The sequence below is a fragment of the Phodopus roborovskii genome, unplaced genomic scaffold (genome assembly GCF_943737965.1).
Source record: "Phodopus roborovskii unplaced genomic scaffold, PHOROB, whole genome shotgun sequence".
In the NCBI taxonomy this organism is placed as follows: Eukaryota; Metazoa; Chordata; class Mammalia; order Rodentia; family Cricetidae; genus Phodopus; species Phodopus roborovskii.
The window spans coordinates 6,745,784-6,767,502 of NW_026126546.1; the positions used below are offsets into that span (position 1 = coordinate 6,745,784).

At 52.3% G+C, this 21,719-nt stretch overlaps 1 protein-coding gene across 1 annotated transcript in view; it reads left to right on the forward strand.

Moving 5' to 3' along the window:
* Sorcs2 (sortilin related VPS10 domain containing receptor 2) overlaps positions 1-21,719 on the forward strand; it is a 355,042-nt gene that overhangs the window by 326,477 nt on the left and 6,846 nt on the right. Inside the window, exons 11-21 of the mRNA XM_051200383.1 lie at positions 1,161-1,263; positions 2,453-2,529; positions 5,440-5,531; positions 6,229-6,336; positions 8,923-9,043; positions 9,826-9,959; positions 10,517-10,645; positions 12,497-12,668; positions 17,220-17,406; positions 20,231-20,364; positions 20,932-21,055. Of these exons, the coding sequence (XP_051056340.1) occupies positions 1,161-1,263; positions 2,453-2,529; positions 5,440-5,531; positions 6,229-6,336; positions 8,923-9,043; positions 9,826-9,959; positions 10,517-10,645; positions 12,497-12,668; positions 17,220-17,406; positions 20,231-20,364; positions 20,932-21,055 (1,381 nt within the window). The remainder of the gene's footprint in view (positions 1-1,160; positions 1,264-2,452; positions 2,530-5,439; positions 5,532-6,228; positions 6,337-8,922; positions 9,044-9,825; positions 9,960-10,516; positions 10,646-12,496; positions 12,669-17,219; positions 17,407-20,230; positions 20,365-20,931; positions 21,056-21,719) is intronic.

Consider the following 21,719-nt stretch of genomic DNA (forward strand, 5'->3'; position numbering starts at 1 on the left):
GGCCGTGCAAGGGTGCTGGCAGGAGGAGAAAGTGGTCAGATATTGCCCTAGAGATCAAAGCAAAGTGCCTGGAAGCCAGTGGGCACCTAGGACCCACCTGTCTCCACCGCCACTCCCTTGCACTAGGGCTTCAGGTACATGCGACTGTGCCTAGCTGTCGTGAGCATGCCAGGGATCAAACTCAGGTCCTCATGCTTACACAACAAGCACTTTTACCCACTGAGCCATCTTCCCATCCCTGATAAGATCTCTTCTAACAGGACGAATTTCATTTGGGAAATGGGTTGGAATCTGTTGGTGTCTGGGATCCTGACTGGAAGCCCACAAAAACCTATGTATTCAGAAGTACCAGCATGTCAGAAATACGTCTAGACAGAGCTGGGTTTGAGTCGGCCGCTTCCCTCTGCCTACCCAGTGATCCACAATTTGAGTTGCTGGGCAATTCTCTAGAGGATCTGCCAGCTCCCACATATGAGAGGGCCAGGAATGGGTAGCTCACATGCCAGCCACCTTATCTGGGCTTGCTGTACAAGCTCCTTGGGGATTCTGCTTGCCTCTATGACCTGGTTCTACTCTGGGCAGCTTGAGAGGAACTTCCACCTCTGGCCCATGCAGAGCCTAGGCAGGCCTGATAGGCCAGGACTATGGGAAACCAAGGAATTGGACCTCAAGACAAGGTGCCTAGTAAAGGTTCTGGATGGATGGAGGGAAGAAGAGCAGGAAGGAGGGCGGGAGGGAGGGAGGAAGGGAAGAGAGCTGGGGCTGCACAAGCCCCAGGAATCACATACATTCTTTGACCCAGTGACCCATGTAGGGAAGCCCATCCTGAGGGGACTCCAGGCCACAAGTCTCCTCCCTCGGAGAAGTTGCAGCCACTGGAGGCCCCCTCTCAGACTTCGAATCTCCAGCAGACAGTGTCTGGTTAGCCCCTTCTCCATTCCTCCGTTCCCTAGGCCCCAGGTAGCTCCTGCTGAAGTTACCCTCATCTTTGCTCCCATCAGCCAGCAGTCAGTTGAGCACAGCTTCCCACCCTCTGTGTATTCACCCAAAGGCACTCCTACCAGTTTCCACTGACGAAGACCATGGGGCACATCCGGCCACGGGACTCGTTTCCCTAGGATACTCCACCTGCCCATCATTCTTCCTTCTTTTCTCCACAGCCGGACTGCCACCTGCACCTACACCTGCGCTGGGCGGACAACCCCTATGTGTCGGGCACAGTCCACACCAAGGACACTGCCCCTGGCCTCATCATGGGTGCAGGTGGGTAGCTACAGCAGCCTTTACAGCCTGAGGGAAGCTCCTGTCTCATGGATGCGAATGGAAGGCCATGAGCCTGGGGCCATAGTGTGTCCATTAGAGGCAGGGTATCTCCTCTCAGGAGGCAGGAATTCCCTGGAAATCCTAACGGTGAATGTGGGATGGATGGAGAGAGGGTAGATAGGTGGGTGGATGAATGCATGGATGGATGGGCATAAATGGTTGGGTGAATGTATGGGTGGTTAGATAAATGAGTGGATGTATGTATGTATGTATGTATGGATGGATGGATGGATGTATGGATGGAGTGGGTAGAAGGGTGGGTGGTGGATAGGCAAGTAGATAGGTGGATGGGTGGGTTTGTAGGTAGATGGGTAGTTGAATGGATGGGTGGATGGAGAGGTGGGCAGGCAGGCAGGTGACCATTCTATCCTGATGCAGCCAGCTGGCTCCACAGAAAGCTCCTATGCTCCAGGCCATGGTAGGATTCTGGGGAAGCCAGGCCCAGGTTGTGAAGCCATTGTGTCCTGTGCTGTGGACCTACAGGGCTGTGCTCCTCACTCGAAGCCTCCATCTCTCCCATAGCAGCTCATGTGAGGTAGCTGCTCTGGACTGGGCTGGCCTGCATCTTGGATGGGATGCTGTCTACCTGGAGATGACCCAGGCTAGGGCTCAGCCCCTGCTGCCTGTTTCATCTTCCTCGCATCGCAATGTCCCCTCCACAGGAACTGGATGTGCATCTGCTGTGTGTGTGCCTTTTACCCAGACTCATTCTGGCCTCCCATGCACATGGCCTCCAGGATACTGTCCCTAAATACTTACAAAGTCCTCTCATCTCTCAGGATCCACAAGTCCATGTTCTTCAGCCTGACCCTGACCATCATCACACATTTCACCCTCAAGTAACACCTGAGGGCATTCTGAACCACTCGAGCCTGTTCACCTTGGACCTGAGGCTGGAGGCCTTGCACTGGACTCAGCTGGGTTGAGCTCTTTCTGCCCAGAGGGGACCAGCTTGAGCCCGGCAGCCACACCAGGCCACTGTCTGAAAAGAAAGGCAGCCAGGGCCTGCTGTAGGTGACCATGGCAGAAATATGGGCCTTGGCACAGTTTCCTTTTCTGGGGACCTCCAGACCTTGATCATCTGGGTCTGCCTGGTCTTAGAGCAATGCAACCTTTTCTGTTGGGTCAGGTAACCTGGGCTCGCAGCTGGTGGAGTATAAAGAGGAAATGTACATCACTTCTGACTGTGGGCACACCTGGCGGCAGGTAAGATGACATCGGTACCTGCTGCTCTTCAGCCCTCCAGGACACTTATCTGCTCTGTGACCCTCCTTTCACAGAGGCTCCCTAGAGTCCTGAGCCAGGTGTCTGCACCTGACTGCCAGCCTCAGGGCTCCAGAAACAGCTGAAGCCTTTGCTGTCGGGGGTGGGGCCCGTCGGGGTGAGGCCATCTGCCCAATGCTTTGTGGATTCTGCTGGGTATTATATATCCTAGAAGCACTTTCCACCCAGATGTGTCCCTGGGGTCAGCTAGGAAAGGGGACCGAAGGCCACATGAACACTTCCTACTTTGCTTTGAGCTCCTTTAGGCAAACAGGTAGAGACAGTGGAGACACAAATAGAAGAGGTTGTGGGAAGGGCAGATTTAGGGTCCTGGTGGATGTCCCTTGTCTTGCTGTAATGGGGGGGGGTGGCCCAGGATGGCAAAGGAAAGAAAGGAGAGCCTGCCTGTGGGAGTCACCCGCTCAACAGCAGCCCCCTGTGCAGCTCTGACTCACAGGTCCGCATGGATGTCATGGCCGGCCACTGGTTAGAGGGATACTGGCCGCCATCAGCCCTTAGCACAGGACAGTGAGGACACAAACAGGAGGGCTGGCAGGCCCACGACACACCGAGACTGCAGGTATCCACCCCACACACACGCGCACACTCATGCAGGAGGGCCCGTGAGACAGACACTCACTGCCTTCCACGGTGGGTGGGTTCTGGCTGAGTTGGTTTACCAACTTCCCAGAGAGGTGATTTGGCTGTAAGATGACCTGAGCATCCAAGCCCAACTGCCTGCAGACAGTCCTGTTCCCAGGTCATCTCCTCCACGCCTGGCCATGTAATCACATCCCCAGCAGGCATCAAACGCTCGTCCCTGCATACGGAGCTCACCTGCATCAAGGACTAAGGTCGCTGCCGTTTTAATAAGATGCACTGAGCACTGCATCTTCAAAAGGGCAGGAGAGATTTATCGCATTAAATATTTCTATTTTTCCAAAACCGGTGAAGCCTCTCTAAGGTTCTTAAAGGTCACCGTCTGTCCACCTTCACCAGTGATGGGCTTCCTCACTCGATAGACATTTGAGGCGTCACATTTGTGAAACAGTTTGCTTAGGTTTTGCTTGGAGGCCTCGGGGCCTGTGTTACAGGTTAAGGTTCCCCAGCTAAGGCTTCACAGGTGAGGTGCCTGATGGGGCAGTACCTGTGTGCTTATATGTGCACATGCATGTGTGTGTCAGGGAGGAAGGGATGTGTGTAGTGGTTGTAGGTGGTTACAGTTGGGGAAGAAGTCAGGGAAGGAACTGAATTCTCAATGGCTCCAGACCGGTGGGGCACTCAGGGCTGCCGTGGGGTTTCCTCCTTGGCCAGAGAGGCACTGACAGGTGGAGATGGGCCAGAGGGCAGAGCATCCCTGGAGTGACATAGCCAGGAGCCACCAGCCCGGCCTGGTGGTGCTCACCATAACCCCAGCATCTGGGAGGCAGAGGGAGGAGATTCTTGTGTAGGTTCAAGGCTTGCCTGGTTTGCAGAGCAAAATCTTGTCTCCAACCCTGGATAACAAAGACTGTGAGCTCCCTGGAATGACCCAGGACCTCACTAACCACATTCTACCACCTGCTAGGACTCTGAGGGGAACAGAGAAAGGCTGGGTCAGGGATGAGTCTGTGTCCGCTCCCAGCTCTGCACCCCAGAGGCTGCTTAAGGTACTGGAGAGCCAGTGTGTCACTGTCTGAGGCTTCCTTAGCGGTTTTCCTGATACTGATCTGGCCAGGTTACTGTTGGGCCTAGTTTCCTAGAGTTAAGACCTTTCCCACTCCAGCCAGGGCTGGTGTAGATCACACCCATCTGGAAGCAGCAGTTTGGCCCTTACCTAGCTTGGACTATGCCCATCTCTCTAGCATGTTCCACCATGTTTCTTATCTCTCTCCCGGCCCATGTCACCTTGCTGCAGATGAAAAAATTTACTGAGGTCTTGGGAGACAGCTAATAATTAGGTCCTTCTCTAACCTCCTGAGCCCAGGCGCCTCCAGTACCCACACCAGAGGGAAGGAGCTATGACCCAGGTAGCAGGGTCCTTACAGCATCTGGGGACATGCTCTATAGCCCGTGTGTGCCAATCCACTGAAAGGCTCACAAGGCCTAGTGTCCTGGAGTGACTGAGAGTCACATCTGGTTCTGCCGCTCCTGGCGGTGAGGCCTTGGCATAGCCTTACTGCTGTGAGCCCAGCTTCCTGTATGTGAGATGGTGCTGGCCCCAGGGTATCAGCAGATGGCGGTGGCTAACAGAGTTGTCCCTCCTAGGTAGCTCCTGTCAGGATGCCTTTGCCACCCCCCAAACCTCTCAGTGGTCATTCATTCATTTATCCTCAGAGTATCTGTTCATTAACTCATCTGAATGATGGCCATTCATTCAAGTATTCATCGACTTGCCCAGGTACCCAGCTCAGATCTCCACTGAGATGGCCCCAGAGGGCTCAAAGGTCACCTGCCTCCCAGTAGCTCCCTGGTTGTAAGGGAAGATGACACATGTGGTTCAGTGGGGCTGGAACTTCAGGGAGCCAGTGGTGGCCACAACCACCTGGTTTCAGAGGTATCAGGAACCAGGCTCTGTCACTGCACCCCACATCGGCCTGGGGGTTCATCCTGAACTTGCCTCTGAGTACACTGTGCTTCCCTCATTGCTAGGCTATTTGCTGACCTGGGTTTGGGGTGGGGGCAAGATTCTGAGAGTGCACACCACAGTTTTCTCCATCCCTCGGGGTAGATAAATTGCCACCATCCCCCAAGCCCCATTTATTCCTCACGCGCTAAGTCATGGGTGGATATGGGTGTGTTAAATAGAGCTGGCGTCCCTTCTCGAACAGGCTCTGTTGGGGTCTCACCTGAGAGTATGTGTCACGCCCACAGGTCTTCGAGGAAGAACACCACGTCCTCTACCTGGACCACGGCGGAGTCATTGCTGCCATCAAGGATACCTCCATCCCCCTGAAGATCCTCAAGTAAGATCATGGGCAGAAGGCACTGAGCTTTCCCGAACAAATCCTGGAGATCCTAACATAGGGATGACCCACACCTCCCAACCCTCCCGAGGTGCCCCAGGTGTACAGAGAGTACAAAGCCTAGTCAGGGTAACGTGAAGGAAGTTGAGGGCTGAAGAATCCAGGGGGCCACCCTAAGTGTCAACAAGAACCTCTAGTAGAGGATTGGGGCCAGGGTGTGCAGACAAGGAAGCCAGTGGGTGCCCAGGTAGGAGCGGGCTAAACTGAGGACAGGATAACATTGGTATTTAGGAGGCAGAGTTGGGAAACTGCCAGGCATCCAGTGTCACTGTAGTCCGAAAAAGAGTTGTATACCCTGGGAAGTAACACCACTGTAATATTGGTCATGTCACTGAGCTGGGCTCAGCATTGCATGCTATCAGTGGGTGTTTCTAAGGTTCAGATGTCCCTGCTATTCACACGGAAAGTGTCTGTGTGGTACCCTAACAATGTCTAGGGCAGCAGGCCATCGCCTGGTGCTGGAGGTATCTGCTATGGTTTCACCAGAGAGAGGGAGGCTGTGGTCCAGCTGTGGCCTGGTTGTGGCGATGGTCCCTGAGTTGGCCACTGAGTCAGGCCCTGAGTCAGGCCTGGGGATAGAGAGTCATAGAAAGGAGTAAGATCATGCTGCTCTGTGAACACTGGTGGCCTTCCACAGGTTCAGCGTGGATGAGGGTCACACTTGGAGTACACACAACTTCACCAGCACCTCGGTGTTCGTGGATGGGCTGCTGAGCGAGCCGGGGGACGAGACACTGGTCATGACGTGAGTGTGTGACAGAACGTGGGTGAAATAGGAAGGTGGGAGGAGACACAGGCCTGAGCCACCCCAGGCAGCCTGGGTCTGGTTTCTGAGTCCTGAGGTGTCCTCAGACTGGGAATGAATGGAAGATGGAATACAGCAGGAGGACATGAAGCAAGCCTTACACCCTTTCAGGCATATGAGGTGAGGAGTCGCAAAGCTATACATTCCTCCTGCCTGCCAGGACAGTGGCCTTGCTCCTCATCCCCGAGACAGAGAAGCATGCAGGCCAAGGCCCCTCCCCAGCCTTCTCCCTGGCAGTCACCAGCCAGTGCAGACAGCAGATGCACCTGGGCCAACGGTCCTTGGTCCCTGGTAGGGGTCACTTAGCCTGGCTATCTCTGACATCCCTCCTCGGTTCCTGGCACATGGGAAGTTGGCGCTGTGTCCTTAGCACCCATATGTCTGCTGTTGTGGCTTCACTGAAAGTTTGTTCACTGAGCTCTAACCACACATCAGGTGCTGCCCAGTCACACACATTAGTGACACAGACTGAAGGATCCTCTCCTTGGGGTCTCAGGCAAGGCAGGCCACACTGGGCAGGGCCCAGACAGGACAAAGCTCTTGCAGGGATGAGGAGCAAGGCACTGTCTGTGGGCGGTGGGTTGCCTTGAAGGCCATGGCTTGAGGCAGGAGGGGAGGTCAGAAATGTGGCGCTTGGTGTTTGTCAAGAGAAGGAGGTGCAGAAGCCTAGCTCCCTGGACTGCGGCGGACTCAGCTCGGTCCTTGGTCTTTTTTGCAAGGAGGTTGACCAGTTAGCAGGGCCGAGCCCATAGGCAAGAAGAGGGGCTGATCACAAAGGTGACAGCTCTGACGGGGCTCTCAGAGCTCCAAGCAAGCTGGCATGGGTCCTAGGCCTCAGTTTCTGCAGCCAGGCCCCACCATGGGAGCACTTTCCGCCCTGAGCTCCTCCGAGTCCCTCCTCTCTTCTCCATCTTGTCGTCTGCTTTTGGTGGCCGCTTTGGGCCATTAGTGCTTTGTGCAGGCAAGGTCCTCAGATCCAGGTCTGTCCCAAATGCAGCTTTCATCCCAGCAGATGGCATTTCATCCGGTGAAAGCAGCAAAGTTCACAGGCAGGCGCATTCATGTTTTAAGTTTTTAAAAAAGCTCCGTGAGATTCCTACAGAGCCTTTCACAGAGCTGCATCTTCAAACAGCTTTCCATCTCAGTGGACACGGAGATCATTCACACGCCTCGGAGGAGACACAGGCCGGCAGAATGAAAAGCGTTTCTGTCCCAGCCTAGAACAGGGCCCCGCCCACATGACACCTTTATCCCCATCCACCCAAAGGTCACGTCTAAGCCGACCACAATCGCCTTGTCTGGACATTGTTCACTGCACTGCCCACAGTTGCCTCCCACATGGCAGAGGGTCCCCAGCCCTGGGCAGTACTGTGAGGGCTCTCAGCCTGGCAGAGCTGTAGGGAGCAGCTAGCAGGCCACTCCACAGTATGGCCCACATTTCCTGTTCTCTGTCAAGCAGCCAGCGGCTCTTTGGTCTCTCCTGCTAGGACCACTCAACTAGATGAGAGATGCTCACAGTGGGAGCTGAGGTCTGGGCTTTCTTCACCAACAGGAACTGAAAGGCACAGAGTGGATTAGATGGTCCAGTCTGCTTCTCTGTTTGGGCTCAGACTACAGAGTATGGGATGTTCCTATACAGGGAGTTGCTTGTCTGTCACACTGTGGCTAATTGGTTATGCGTCCCAGGCCAAGCCTCAAAACATGAGTTGCCAGTCCCAGGTACCACTACTGGACTGCCATCCTGGATGGGTCCCTTCCTTAGTCTGTTTCCTCTCAGAAGTCTGGGGTAATCAGCTTGCATCCCTCACAGGCTGTGGTAAGCCCTAAATAAAGGGGAAGACAGAAATGGACCCATGATGATGGGTCCATGACAAAGGGAATGCCCATCTGAATGGCAGGCACCCCGAGACAAGGCCACCCACGGTCTCCAGAGAAGTTGGATGGGAGGAGTAGAAGCCAGTGTGGGATGCTGGTCCCAGCATAGGAAACTGAACATGCTTAGCCTCTGTGTGTCACTGTTCTTCCTGTATGTCTAGCCTCCCTCTCCTCAGTGAGAGATGCACTGCACTGTCACACTGACCCATTCATCCTACTGTCCAATCCACACAATGACTTGTTATCTCTTTAGAGTACCAGCCCTACCTGAGGTAAACAGCTTGGAGCCCAGTCCCACATGGCCGACAGAGGGAGGTCAGCAGAAAGGCAGGGAGACACCAGATCACACCAGACAGAGCAAGTGTAAGGCCTGGTGTGTGAGGCTATGGAAGGGCCTGGAGCCTACCCTCCTGGGAGCCAGCTCATGCAGGAAGGGAACTGCATGAATTAGGTGGATGACCTGTGCTGGTGCAGTCAGCAAGCCACACATAGGGACCACCCTGAAGATGATAAACATCAGGCCAGGTGCCAGTGGAGGGCACGCCGCATCACTGAATACTCTGGGGCAGGAGAGGCATCACAGGTGTGGGTTAGAGAGCCTGAGAGAGGGCATGTCTGCACACCTGAAGTGGTCTTTCTTTCTCCCCTCAGGGTCTTTGGCCACATCAGCTTCCGCTCTGACTGGGAGCTGGTCAAGGTGGACTTCCGGCCCTCCTTCCCCCGGCGGTGTGGCGAGGATGACTACAGCTCCTGGGACCTCACTGACCTCCAGGTGGGCCAGGCAACCTGCAGCCCCTTTCCTCCCCAGGGAATCTCACAGATGTCAGCCTCTGGGCATCTTTCCTCCCAGACATTTTCTGGGCCATCCTTGCGCCTGGTGGCGCAAGGGAAGCTGACCCTGCAGTGGGTACCCAGAAACTGTGAGCAGGCTGCTGTGTGCCACTAAATCAAGTGGAGGTTTGTAGCCAAGGAAGATCAGAAGCTAGAAGATTCCTAAGAAGAGACCCCTGAGGTCGGGGACTCTGAGCTTCTAGCTGGGACAGTAATTTAAATCATCCAGGGACCAGATATCTCTGTAAGTGGAGATCCAACATCAAGAGTTCACACAGAGCTAGGAGCTCAATAACTCTGCAGAGTCTACTTTACAAGAGAGTGCTCAGATGGGTCTAGAGAAGGTTACAGCACCTGATTCACTACAGCACATAGAGTTCCTGCCAGTGCTGTCCCAAGCACTACAAAGGGCCCTGTTATTGGGATCAGAGCAGTACCCCTGTGAGCAGTACTTTGTGTCCGCGGGACCCTGCAGACATGGCTCATCCCCAGATGGTCACACACCTGGCCCTGTAGGCCCAGATGTTCTGTGACCACCAAGGGGCAGTCATATGGCTGGGCCAGTTGACTGATATGTCACATTCTTTTGGACCCCGGTCTCCCCGTTTGTCAAAGGGGGCAAGTGGCCCGCCCCAGGTGCCACCAGGGCAGGAGCAGCAGGACAAGCCAGTGGTAACTGTCACCATCCTCTTCTGGTTCCTCATCCTAGTGTTCTTGCCACAGGGTGACCGCTGCATCATGGGCCAGCAGAGAAGTTACCGGAAGAGAAAGTCTACGTCCTGGTGTGTCAAGGGGAGGAGCTTCACGTCGGCACTCACAGCACGCGTGTGCAAGTGCCGGGACTCTGACTTCCTCTGGTGGGCGCTGCCCCTTCCTCCTGGCTGCTCCAGCATGTATACATCATGACGACCTTGTCCCCAGAACCAGGGTGGAAGCCCCAGTGTCCTTCAGGGCCCAGTCAGACTCACACTGCCACCTTAGAGCATCATGGGAGCAAGCCACACTCACCTAGTCCCTCTCCTCCCTCTGGGAATATATTTCACCCAGAGGCTTACTCCCCTTTGACAATGTAGCTCAGTCTCCACTCCAACCTGCCTCATCCTCTCTCCTCTGCATCCCATATGCAGGTCTCCTGCCCTTTCCAAGGTCACTGACCCCGGTTGCACAGCTAGCTACTCCTTGCTGCCCTTGATCTCTCTGCGTCCTTTGATAGTCACTCGCTTCCCCCAGGGAGCCCACCAGACTCTACTTCATTTCCATCCCCCTTGTTCTGGAATGTTCTAGTATGTTCCATCTGTTCTCTGAGACAAACCTGTGGATTTACCAATGTCCCCACAGATGGACCTGTGTGTAAGTGTCTCCACCCTAGCTATCATCTATGATTCCACCTTTTAACCCAGCTTTCCCTTCCCAGTGACTACGGGTTTGAGCGCTCATCTTCCTCTGAGTCCGCTGCCAACAAGTGCTCGGCCAACTTCTGGTTCAACCCCTTGTCCCCTCCTGAAGACTGTGTCCTGGGCCAGACCTACACCAGTAGCCTTGGGTGAGAACACCAACGCAGCCAACCTCTAGCCACCCAGCCAACCAGGCAGCCAGCATCTACCTACCTACTCACCCACACATCCATCCAACCCCTCCACCCCCATCTGTCAATCAACTCCTGAAGTGGGGCCCAGGCAAGCCTTGTACAGTGCTTCCTAGCAGCCCACAGCTTAGAAGGAAAGATTATGGTTCTGGTGCTGGGCTCAAGTATGCAGGGCTCAGCAAGTCATCAGACTCACCCGACTGACCCAGGGGCCCACATTTACCATCGAGCTCTTGGGGCCAATGTCAGGAGAGAGCTGCCTTGAGTTGGCACAGCTTAGAGAACAGGAGCAGAAGTGGTCCCAAGTCTTCTGACTACTGTGGGACTGAGACCCTAGAGCAACCTCATCCTTCTGTGGTCTTCCTGAGCCTTTCACACTCATACTGTGATGGTACCAGAGACATTCCTGAAGCCTGGGATATTCTGCTTACACCAGACTTCCCGGTAGAAGCCTTAGTGGAGCATTCTCCCAGCCCCCACTTCCAGGATTTCCTCTGCTGTAGGTGAAATCTCAGCCACTGGCATACTCATCTGCTAGGCCTAAGGCCATGCATGGCACACAGTGAGTGTTCCTACAGTCTGCTATGGTGGCCACAAATTTCGTGGGATGGTGAAGTGGCCGGCAGGCCCCTTTCCCCACCCAGGGCAGGCTGAACACGCTACATATAAAGTATTAACTTCATGTAGAAATACCAAGCTCTGAGTGACGGGCCCATTTCCCCATAATTTTGAAGGATTCCTTACCCTGGAGTGCTGGAAGAAACAGGCAAGACCAGGAACTTAATGCTTTAGTCTTAGCTGTATGTAGCTTGACATCTATCATCCATCTACTCACCTATCCAACCCCATCCATCCATCCATCCAGCCAGCCAGCCAGCCAGCCAGCCAGCCAGCCAGCCAGCCGTCTTTCATTCCACCCATCTACCCACCCACCCATTTGATTACAACATCTCCTATCTATATATTCCTTCCATATATCCACCCATTCATCTATTCATCTACCCATCCACCCATTTCTCTCTGTTATCCATATATCTCCTATCTATATATTCCTTCCATATATGCATCCTTTCATCCACTCATCTACCCAACCATAAATCATCTGTCCACCCACTCATCCTTATACCCATCTATTCCATCTATCACCTATTCATCTACCCATTTATTTATTCCATCAATCTACTCATTCATCCACCCATTCATTTACCTACCCATCCACATATCCACCCATCCTCCCATCAATCCATCTACCCATTCTCTGCCCCCACAAATACCCATCTTTCTAAACTCATGTACTCTTGACTCAGGTCCTGGCTGATACTTCAGATAAGAGCTGCTGCTTGCCAAGCCTTGGTGGGGCTGCAAAGAGGCCATTGTGCCACTGTGGATGAGTGGGTGGATAGATGGGTAGTGGATGGGTGGAGACAACCCAAGAAGAGCAACATGCTTGCTTATGGCCACCCAGGAAACCCAGGCCGAGCTCACCTTGGTCCTCCATAGTTCTCAGCAAGATCTTGGATTTAGACAGTCTCCTTCTGTCTCCTTAGCAAAACAGTTGTTATAACTATGGGTAATATGGTCAGGCTATCGATGCTTCAGCTCTCCAAAGCACATTGACATGCCCAGTCCCTCCATCCCCATCCTCAGTGCTCTCCACTCTACGGTAGACAGAAGCAGCCATGAGGTAGCCTGGGGAGCAGGCAGCAGATGGGGCTGTAGAGGTTGAAGCTGTGAGTTGCCTAAGGAGAGACCACTCCTACCCATCCATCCACTGTCCACCTTAAATCTGATCCTCCCTCATCCACCCAGGTACCGAAAGGTGGTGTCCAATGTGTGCGAAGGTGGTGTGGACCTGCAGCAGAGCCCGGTGCAGCTGCAGTGCCCCCTCACGGCACCCCGGGGCCTGCAGGTGAGCATCCGTGGAGAGGCAGTAGCTGTGCGGCCTAGAGAAGATGTGCTGTTTGTGGTGCGACAGGAACAGGTGAGCATCGACTGTGGATTGTCCCTGGAAGGGCGGTTCCAGCCAGGCACACAAGGTTAAGGTTCTGGACAGCTTGGAGCATGGCCACAGAGGAGGCCAGCCTGCCCCTGAGGCTGGATGGGAGCCACAGGACCAAAGTTGGTTCAGACCAGCATTTAAGAGCAAGTGTGTGTCAGATGATCAGCAGGAAATGGGCTCCACATCACACATGTATGTATGTATGAATGCATGGATGTGTATATATCTTGCGCGCGCGCGCGCGTGCGCGCGCGCGTGTGTGTGTGTGTGTGTGTGTGTGTGTGTGTGTGTGTGATCTTGTGGCTATCAAACACTGGTACAAAATTGATCCCTCCCGATAGGTGGCACTAACCCTGTTTTATTGATTTCTTTCTTCTAATGCTGAGGATGGAACCCAGGACCTTGTGCAGACTAGAAAAGCATTCTTCTCCTTAGCCACGCCCCCAGCCCAGTGCTAAAGCTATTTTAAATCTCTAATTATATTGATTTAGTTGATCTGGAATCCCAACAAAAGCATAAAGTTTTTTTTTAATGACTTATAATCACACATCCAGAGATAACGCCTTCTGTGTGTATATGGGGATAGATATAAATAAAAGTTTATATATATGCACACACAAATATATATATATATATTTTCCTCCGCCCAGTCTCCCACTCATTCTATTTTTACTTCAGAACAAGTGTTACATTTCTTCTGATTTTAAAAATAATATATGTCATAGTATATTTAGGAAATGCATTTATAATTTTTAAAAAACACAGACATAAATATCACCCAAAATTCTGTTCCTCAAGGGAACTTTTCTGTTTCCTTCTGGTTCACAAGACACATCCCCGTGTCTTTGCTTATAGAAGCAGCTAATGATCCCTGCAAGGAGTTTTAAAATGACTATTAGAAAAGCATGAACATTCACAAAACTTAGAGGCTGAGGGAGAGCCTCTTTCTCCCTGGGGTTCTGGGCAGGCTCCACTCACAGGCAGGGGAGGGCCCCCTTTCTCCCTGGGGTTCTGGGCAGGCTCTACTCATAGGCAGGGAGGGCCCCCTTTCTCCCTGGGGTTCTGGGCAGGCTCTACTCACAGAGGCAGAGGGAGAGCCTCTTTCTCCCTGAGGTTCTGGGCAGGCTTCACTCACAGATCAGCAGGAGTCCAGATCTTCAGCTAACAGATGTGAAGGCTAATATGAGTAAATCCATGATCATGCATGCTGTACTCAAACATCCTTTAAAAGGTGTCTGTCTTTAGAAGCAGAAATCTGGTCTCCTGAAAACAGAGAAACTGAGGCAACCGAAGACTCAGACTGGCCACACTGAGCACCTACCTGTACAATAGGCACTGTGACAGCCACTTCCTGTTGGAAATGCAATCTTACATTTAGATGAGGAAATGGAGGCATGAACAGTGATGCCATTCTCTCGGAGCTACATGGTAAAGAGAGGCAGAGATGACACTGTGTCCTTTACAGGCCTCTTGACGCTAGACACACAGTGGCCAAGTCTGAGGTCCCCAGACCCAAGCTGTGCAACTCTGGTGCGCACACACACACATGGGCATACACATACATACAAACACACACACACTCACACACACACACACTCATACACATACATACATACACACACTCATACACATACATACATACATACACACACACTCACACACACACACACTCATACACATACATACATACACACACTCATACACATACACACACACTCATACACATACACACACACTCATACACATACACACACACTCATACACATACACACACACTCATACACATACACACACACTCATACACATACACACACACTCATACACATACACACACACTCACACACACACTCATACACATACACACACACACACTCATACACATACATACACACACACTCATACACATACACACACACTCATACACACTCATACACATACATACATACATACATACATACACACACTCATACACATACACACACACTCATACACATACACACACACTCATACACATACACACACACTCATACACATACACACACACTCATACACATACACACACACTCATACACATACACACACACTCATACACATACACACACACTCATACACATACACACACACTCATACACATACACACACACTCACACACACACTCATACACATACACACACACACACTCATACACATACATACATACACACACACTCATACACATACACACACACTCATACACATACACACACACTCATACACATACACACACACTCATACACACTCATACACATACATACACACACACACACATACACACACACACACACCACCTCTTGCCCTCTGACTGTGACAGCACTGAGATTCACTTGAGCCATCAAGCAGCCCTGAGGCAGCCTTGGGTATCTCTGTTGGAAGTGGTGTATTGGAGTGACAGGACAGAGCCCCTGGTCAGCCTGGGACTCCCGGGCCCCTCAGACAGACCCAGCAGAGGCTCTCAAATTCCTGGCCAGACATCCCAGAAACATGGCTATCTGCTTCCCCCTAGAGCCTAAAACTGGAAACTACAGCACATCTACAGGTAGGCGCCTCTGCTGGGTCAGGACTAGAGGACCTAGCATCTTTGGAACCCTTGCTGGACTGCCTGTCAGGCAGGGTTGAGAAGAACCATGCCTTGAAATAGGGGATCCTGGGGCAACCCAGGCCTGGGAGGGACGAAGGTAGGGGCATGGGACTGCTCCCTTACACTGTGACACAAAATCCCTTACACACTCATAAACGCTTATAGGAAGAGTGTGCTCTCCTCTACCACACACCTACACATCACCGGGCTCGAAGCAGGGCTGGATGTGGGGAGCCTGCATTTTCTAAGTATCTAAGAATTCACAGCGTAGGGGGATGGAGACCAGGAACGGACCCATAGACACCTGCCTGCTCTTGACAGGTGCAGAACAGCCTGGGAGAGGTAGCGTCTCTCCATCCAGCAACAGCCTCCCCCCAGACCTCAGACACAGACCCAAAATAGATCACACACCTGCAGAGGACTTGGGAAAGTGTAAATTTTTAGGACTGAAGCCAATCCAGACACAGACTGGGAGTCCTCAGCATGGGCGCGGCTCCGGGCCACACAATGAAACCTTGATGTGTCAGCGCCATCTAGATTTGGAACTTTCAAGAAGATGAAGGCAACTGTGGGCAGGAGGGCGTTTGTGGGCGCAGCCCAGAGGGCAGCAGAACAGGGCTGTGCAGGGAACCTCCCGTCAATAGATGAACCAGCCCGTTTGAAAATGAGCAAAAGCCACGGGGAGACAGTGGATGCAGCAGGCTGCATGGGTGGCAAGCGAGCACACGGGGGAAGATGTACACGAAGGAAGGCATGCACTGCGAAGGATGGGGACCTCAAAACCACAGGCAGACACCCCCTTCCTGAATGCTACCCACAGCCGGCCCCCTCATAGAAATGAATTGGGTGTGGACATTCTCCTCAATCCTCACCCAACCCTACCAGGAGAGCAATGGGCAGAGAGCCTACCTCCAGAGCCTGGATCCCTGGAAGCCTCAGTCTTGCGGCCTATAAAATGGGCGCATGAAGCACCATATGTGCTAGGTTCTAGGAATGCCCCAACAAAGCCTTGGCCCGCTTCCAAGCATTCTGGGAGCCCCTTAACTCATGGCTGCACTTCCCAGGATCTGTCTCTGTGTTCAAACAGCCTTCTCCTGGTGGCCAGGTCACACTGTTTTCTCTTCAAGGATCCTGCCATGGGTTTCTTGCATTCCATGCCCCATTGTGACCTCCCAATGTCTTGCATCTGCAGACTTATTTCAAGTGTCCGTTTCAGAGGCTCCCAACAGACATGGGTTTGGGGGTGACTCTATGCAACCCAGTGTAGTGTATTCACAGAGGAAGTTAAATGAGCATCATTTACATACAAACGCTCTTGGCGTTTGAGGTCTGGATGGAGATAGGAAGATTGCTAGTGTAGGTAACCAGGGGAGGGGAAGAGGGAGGGAGGCAGGCGGACAGGGGAGGGGAACTTTAGTGTGGACACAGGACTCCATGCTGTCTGTCATGAGCTAGAGAGTCAGGGTCAGCCAGCAGCTTCCATGAGGAGTTTAATGGCACTTGGGGACAAAGTCACAGGAACCCCTCCCTGCCTGCTCCACACAGCTGAGCCTCTTCCCTGGCACAGTGTAGGATGAGACAAGACACAGGGAGCCACCTTGTCATAGAACGACTGTTGTGTTTTGTTTGCTGTGGTTCCCTGAAAAGACCTCATGGTGGTTACCAAAGCTTTCTCCATTGTCATGTGAGACTCACAATTTCCCTCCCAGCCCCATGGTCTGGCTCAGGCTCAGGCTTCCTCCCAAACCCCACACAGCCTTCAACCTGCTTTCCTAAAAGCAGGAAACATAAGTCCTAAATGCCCTGAAATCAGAGCCAACCTACCGTCTGTGGCCCCATAGAGCAGGGACAGAAGGAGTGAGCTGGACCCCACCTTGACAGTCACTCCTAAGTGACCCTGTGGAATTCCCCTACAGGGTGATGTCCTGACCACTAAGTACCAGGTGGATCTCGGGGATGGCTTCAAGGCCATGTACGTGAACCTCACTCTGACGGGCGAGCCCATCCGGCACCACTACGAGAGTCCTGGCATCTACCGCGTGTCTGTCAGGGCTGAGAACATGGCAGGCCACGATGAGGCTGTGCTCTTCGTCCAGGTCAACTGTAAGTCCACCGCTCCTCTGACACCGTGTGTCTCCACGAAATGGAGAGCTGGGGCTTTGGGGAAGCACAGCGAGTTTTGTGGGGTTGCTACAGGTCCTTGGGACAGTGAGGTCATGGACCTGGTACCGATATTATTCACAAAAGTAATGGTGAGGGGTGGCAATAGTACTGGTCATGGTGACACAAGTGATGGTAAGGATGTTAGTGATGATGGTGATGATGGACATGATGCTGTAGGTGGTGGTGATGATGAGGGACAACGATGGTGATGGTGATACGGACGATAATGACTGATGGTGACAGTTTTAGTAGTAATGATAGGCATAGTAATATAGTGATAGTGAGATTGGTGGTGGGGATGGTATAGCTGTGTTGATGATGGTGACAGCAGTGTGGCAATGATGGTGATGTTGGTGAAAATTGTGGTGTTAATGATGGTGGTGATGGTGATAATGATGATGGTGGCGATGATGGTGATGGTAGTTATAGTGGTTAATGAGTGTGGTGGTGGTTGCATTAGTTATTTTTCCATGGTTTTGACTGTACTACCCGCCAGAAACACCTTAGAAAGATTTAATTTGGCTCAGGGTTTCATACGACATCATGTCATTCATAGCAAGAGCAGCACTTAGGACCCGGGGCGGGGGGAGGGGAGGACTCCTCACATCACAGTGGTTCCAGAATCAGAATGAGGCTGGAGTGAGCGGCTGGTCTGCCAATGGCAGTCTCTTCTACCAACTAGACCCACTCCTAAAGGTCCCCCAGCCTCCTCAAAGAGTGTCTCTAGATGGGAAATGCAAACTAAGACATGAACCTAATTAAACTTTAATTGTCTAGTTAAATCTTAATTGTCTAGATGTGGCCCCCAGCGGCTCACAGCATACATTTCTAATGCAAAATGCATTCAGCACAACTTTATGAGTCACCATGGTCTCAACAGTCCCAATGTTCAAGCATCTAAGCCCAGAGACTCCATTACATGTCAAAAGAAGTCTCTTAGCAGTCCTTGTAAAAGGCAATTCTGAACTTCCTGTCTATAGTAAACATCCACTACCCCCCCCACACACACACACACCTCCCGGAAAACAGAAGAAAAGGAAGCATCAAGAAAAGATTTGATTGGAACCAGACTGAAGCACAGCAAGGAAGCACTGAGTCCCTTAGCTGTGCGTAGCACCTGGAGCGTGTGGTGGCATCATGAGGTTGGGCGGCCATGTCTCTGTTCTTCCCATTTCGGCCTTCTTTGTCTCAACACAGGCTCCATTCATTGCCCGCAGGCTTCCTCTACAGATGCCCCGTGTTCCTGCATCCCACACAGGGTCTCCAGTGAATCTTAGGCCTCACCCTCAGAATGTCATGAATTGCCATGTCAAAGTCCCTCTGCAGGAGTGTAGTGATATATTATTTATGATTTATTAACGCTTGTTTGAAGATTCAGAAAGCAAAGTCAGCCACAAGCCATAGAAGCCAGGCACACACCTTTAATCCCAGCAGCCAGAAGCTAGGAGGTGGTGGTACACGCCTTTAGTCCTAGGACTCAGGATTAAGAGTCTCTGAGCTCAAGGCCACCCAGGGATACACGAGATTGAATCAGTCTAAAAGAGTAACAGGTCACATGCCTTTAATCCCAGCACTAGAGAGCTATAAAAGATAGAAGCAGGGTCTTCAGTATTAAGTATGAGACATTCATTCTCCAGCCACACTGAGGAGAGGCGGCTGTTTGAAGCTTGGTGAAGGGCTAGTGTACGGGCAGCCTTTTCAGCCTGAGGTAGTGGTAAGCACTAGTGGGTGGCTGTTTTGTTTCTCTGATCTTCAGGTTGAATCCCAATATCAGCCTTTGGATCTTTTATTAATCCGTGTTATAGAGAAGATTCAACCCCTCCATGCACGCATTGCCTGGCTTGACAACCTTCCCTTTAAAATCTGAGTACAAGCATCTATGACCCTGTAACTCTTGCCTCCAATGTGCCTGAAAATCCAGTACCACTTTTCCAAATTATTTCCCCACAACAATAGCAAATTCTCCCCCTCTGAAACAGTTTAAACCTGCAGGGTCAGATTTAGTGACAGCGGCAACTCCACATACCTGCAACCGATTCTATTGCTTTTCTGGGGCCACAATACCTGACAGGAAGAACTTGAGGGAGGAATGGGTTACTTTCAGTGTTTCAGAGGGTTCAATCATTCATGGTTGGGAAGCGCAGTGGACTGGCGTGGTGCAGGAGTATGTGGCAGCCAGAGGCTGCTCATGCCATGGTGGAACAGGGATCAGAGATTGAGGTTTCCGTTAAAGAGCAAGCAAACAGCACCACCAGCTGGGGAACAAACATTCATAACGTGAACCAGTGAACAGTTTAGATTCAAACCTTAGCATTAGTGGGGATGGTAGTGGTGATGGGGATGGTGAATAGGGATGATTGTGATAGGTTGTAGTGAGTGGTGATAATGATTGGTGATGATAATGATGGACGTGGGATGCTGATGGTGATGATGGTAATGGGTTGTACTGAGTGGTGCTGATGATGGTGGTTCTTATGTTAGTAATGATGATGATGGTGGTGGTGATGATGGTGGTGCTGGTAGTGATGGTGACGGTGGTGGTGATGATGGTGGTGCTGGTAGTGATGATGACGGTGGTGGTGATGATGGTGATGCTGGTAGTGATGGTGACGGTGGTGGTGATGATGGTGGTGCTGGTAGTGATGATGATGGTGGTGCTGATGATGGTGGTGCTGATGATGGTGGTGCTGATGGTAGAGATGTAGCCACTGAAAGGTTATGTGCCTCACTGACCCCTAACCCTGAACTTTTGGGGACTCTTTAGTCCCACTGCAGGCCCTCTACCTTGAGGTTGTCCCTGTCATTGGCATCAATCAGGAGGTGAACCTCACAGCCGTGCTGCTGCCCCTGAACCCCAACCTCACTGTCTTCTACTGGTGGATCGGCCACAGCTTGCAGGTGCGCCCTACACCCCTTCTCAGTCCTAGCTCCCACAGATTGCCATCTGGTGTGTCAAGTGGAGCAAGGCGCTGCTCTCGGTACCTGACATCAGGGTACAGTGTGAGACCGTTAGAAGGGGCTGGTCCTGACCTTTCCCTCGCTGAGCATCTGAAAAACCCCTGGATAGTCCTGTGAAAGAAATGGAACAGAGTAGTTGATTATGTGTCACCGAGTAGGTACGACATGCATCGCAGGTGAACTCAGGGGAAGCTTTCTTTAGTGGAGTGGCCAGGGAAGGCTTCACTGGCCTCACTCACAGTGCTGTGTTGTGCACGGTGAGCCATGGGGTACCATGGGCAGCCTGTAGAAGATGTGCCATGTTATGGAGACAGGGCATGTTCCCGGTGCAGCTTAGAACAAGGGTGTGCGAGGGTCCCCCACCCCTCGCAGTCACAACCAGTGCAGAAAGCTCCAGCAGCAGCCTTGCTGATGAGAGCCAGTGCCAGCAGAGTCCCAGTGTGCTCCTGACAGTGTATCGTGGCTCGCCATCCTGCCAGACAGGTCTGACCCTGCTTGTGCCCACAGCCTCTGCTTTCCCTGGACAACTCAGTGACAACGCGGTTTACAGATGCTGGGGATGTGCGTGTGACGGTGCAGGCTGCCTGTGGGAACTCAGTGCTGCAGGACTCCAGGGTCATCCGTGTGCTGGGTGAGTTATGCGCCCATTCCCCCCCATACTGGGGACACCGCTGCAGGGGGCCTGTTCACTCCTGGATGGCAGGGAGGAGTCCAAGTGGATTTGGGTTCTGTGACTGACTGTGTGGCCTTATTGAAGAGCCCCAGACTCTCTGACAAAATGAATCATATGTCAGTGATTTAACAAGAACAGATGAGCCCCATGTTGCCATCTCCAAGGGCCTCTCCACTTTCCACTCTGAGGATGGTCCTTCAGAGGACCTGGGGATGGTGCTCCATTGTCTACTCTTCCTGGGGCTGTCAACCCCTCAGTAAAATACTGTGTCTGGAGGAGATTACCCCTTCTGCACACCTGAAGCTCATTCAGCTTCGGAACGTCTCTGCCACGGACCATAGCCATCAGTCACATTAGGGGCCTGCAGGCCGAGGGATGAGGCTGCCCTGGGCTGGTCCTCCCTTCACTGTGGATCTGGGTCTGCCCACACCAGAGGATGGTGGGCCACAAGTCACAAAACACTGTCCCCTGAGCCCTTTTCCCAGCATAGCTGTTTCCCACTGCAGAAGAGAGAAAGAAGAAGGAAATAGTGAAGGTGACTGGCCGGTCCTAGGGCTTATGTGACTCTGAAACAGACCCGTGGGCCCTGAGAAATGAAATGTGGGTGAAAGATGGGTCCCTT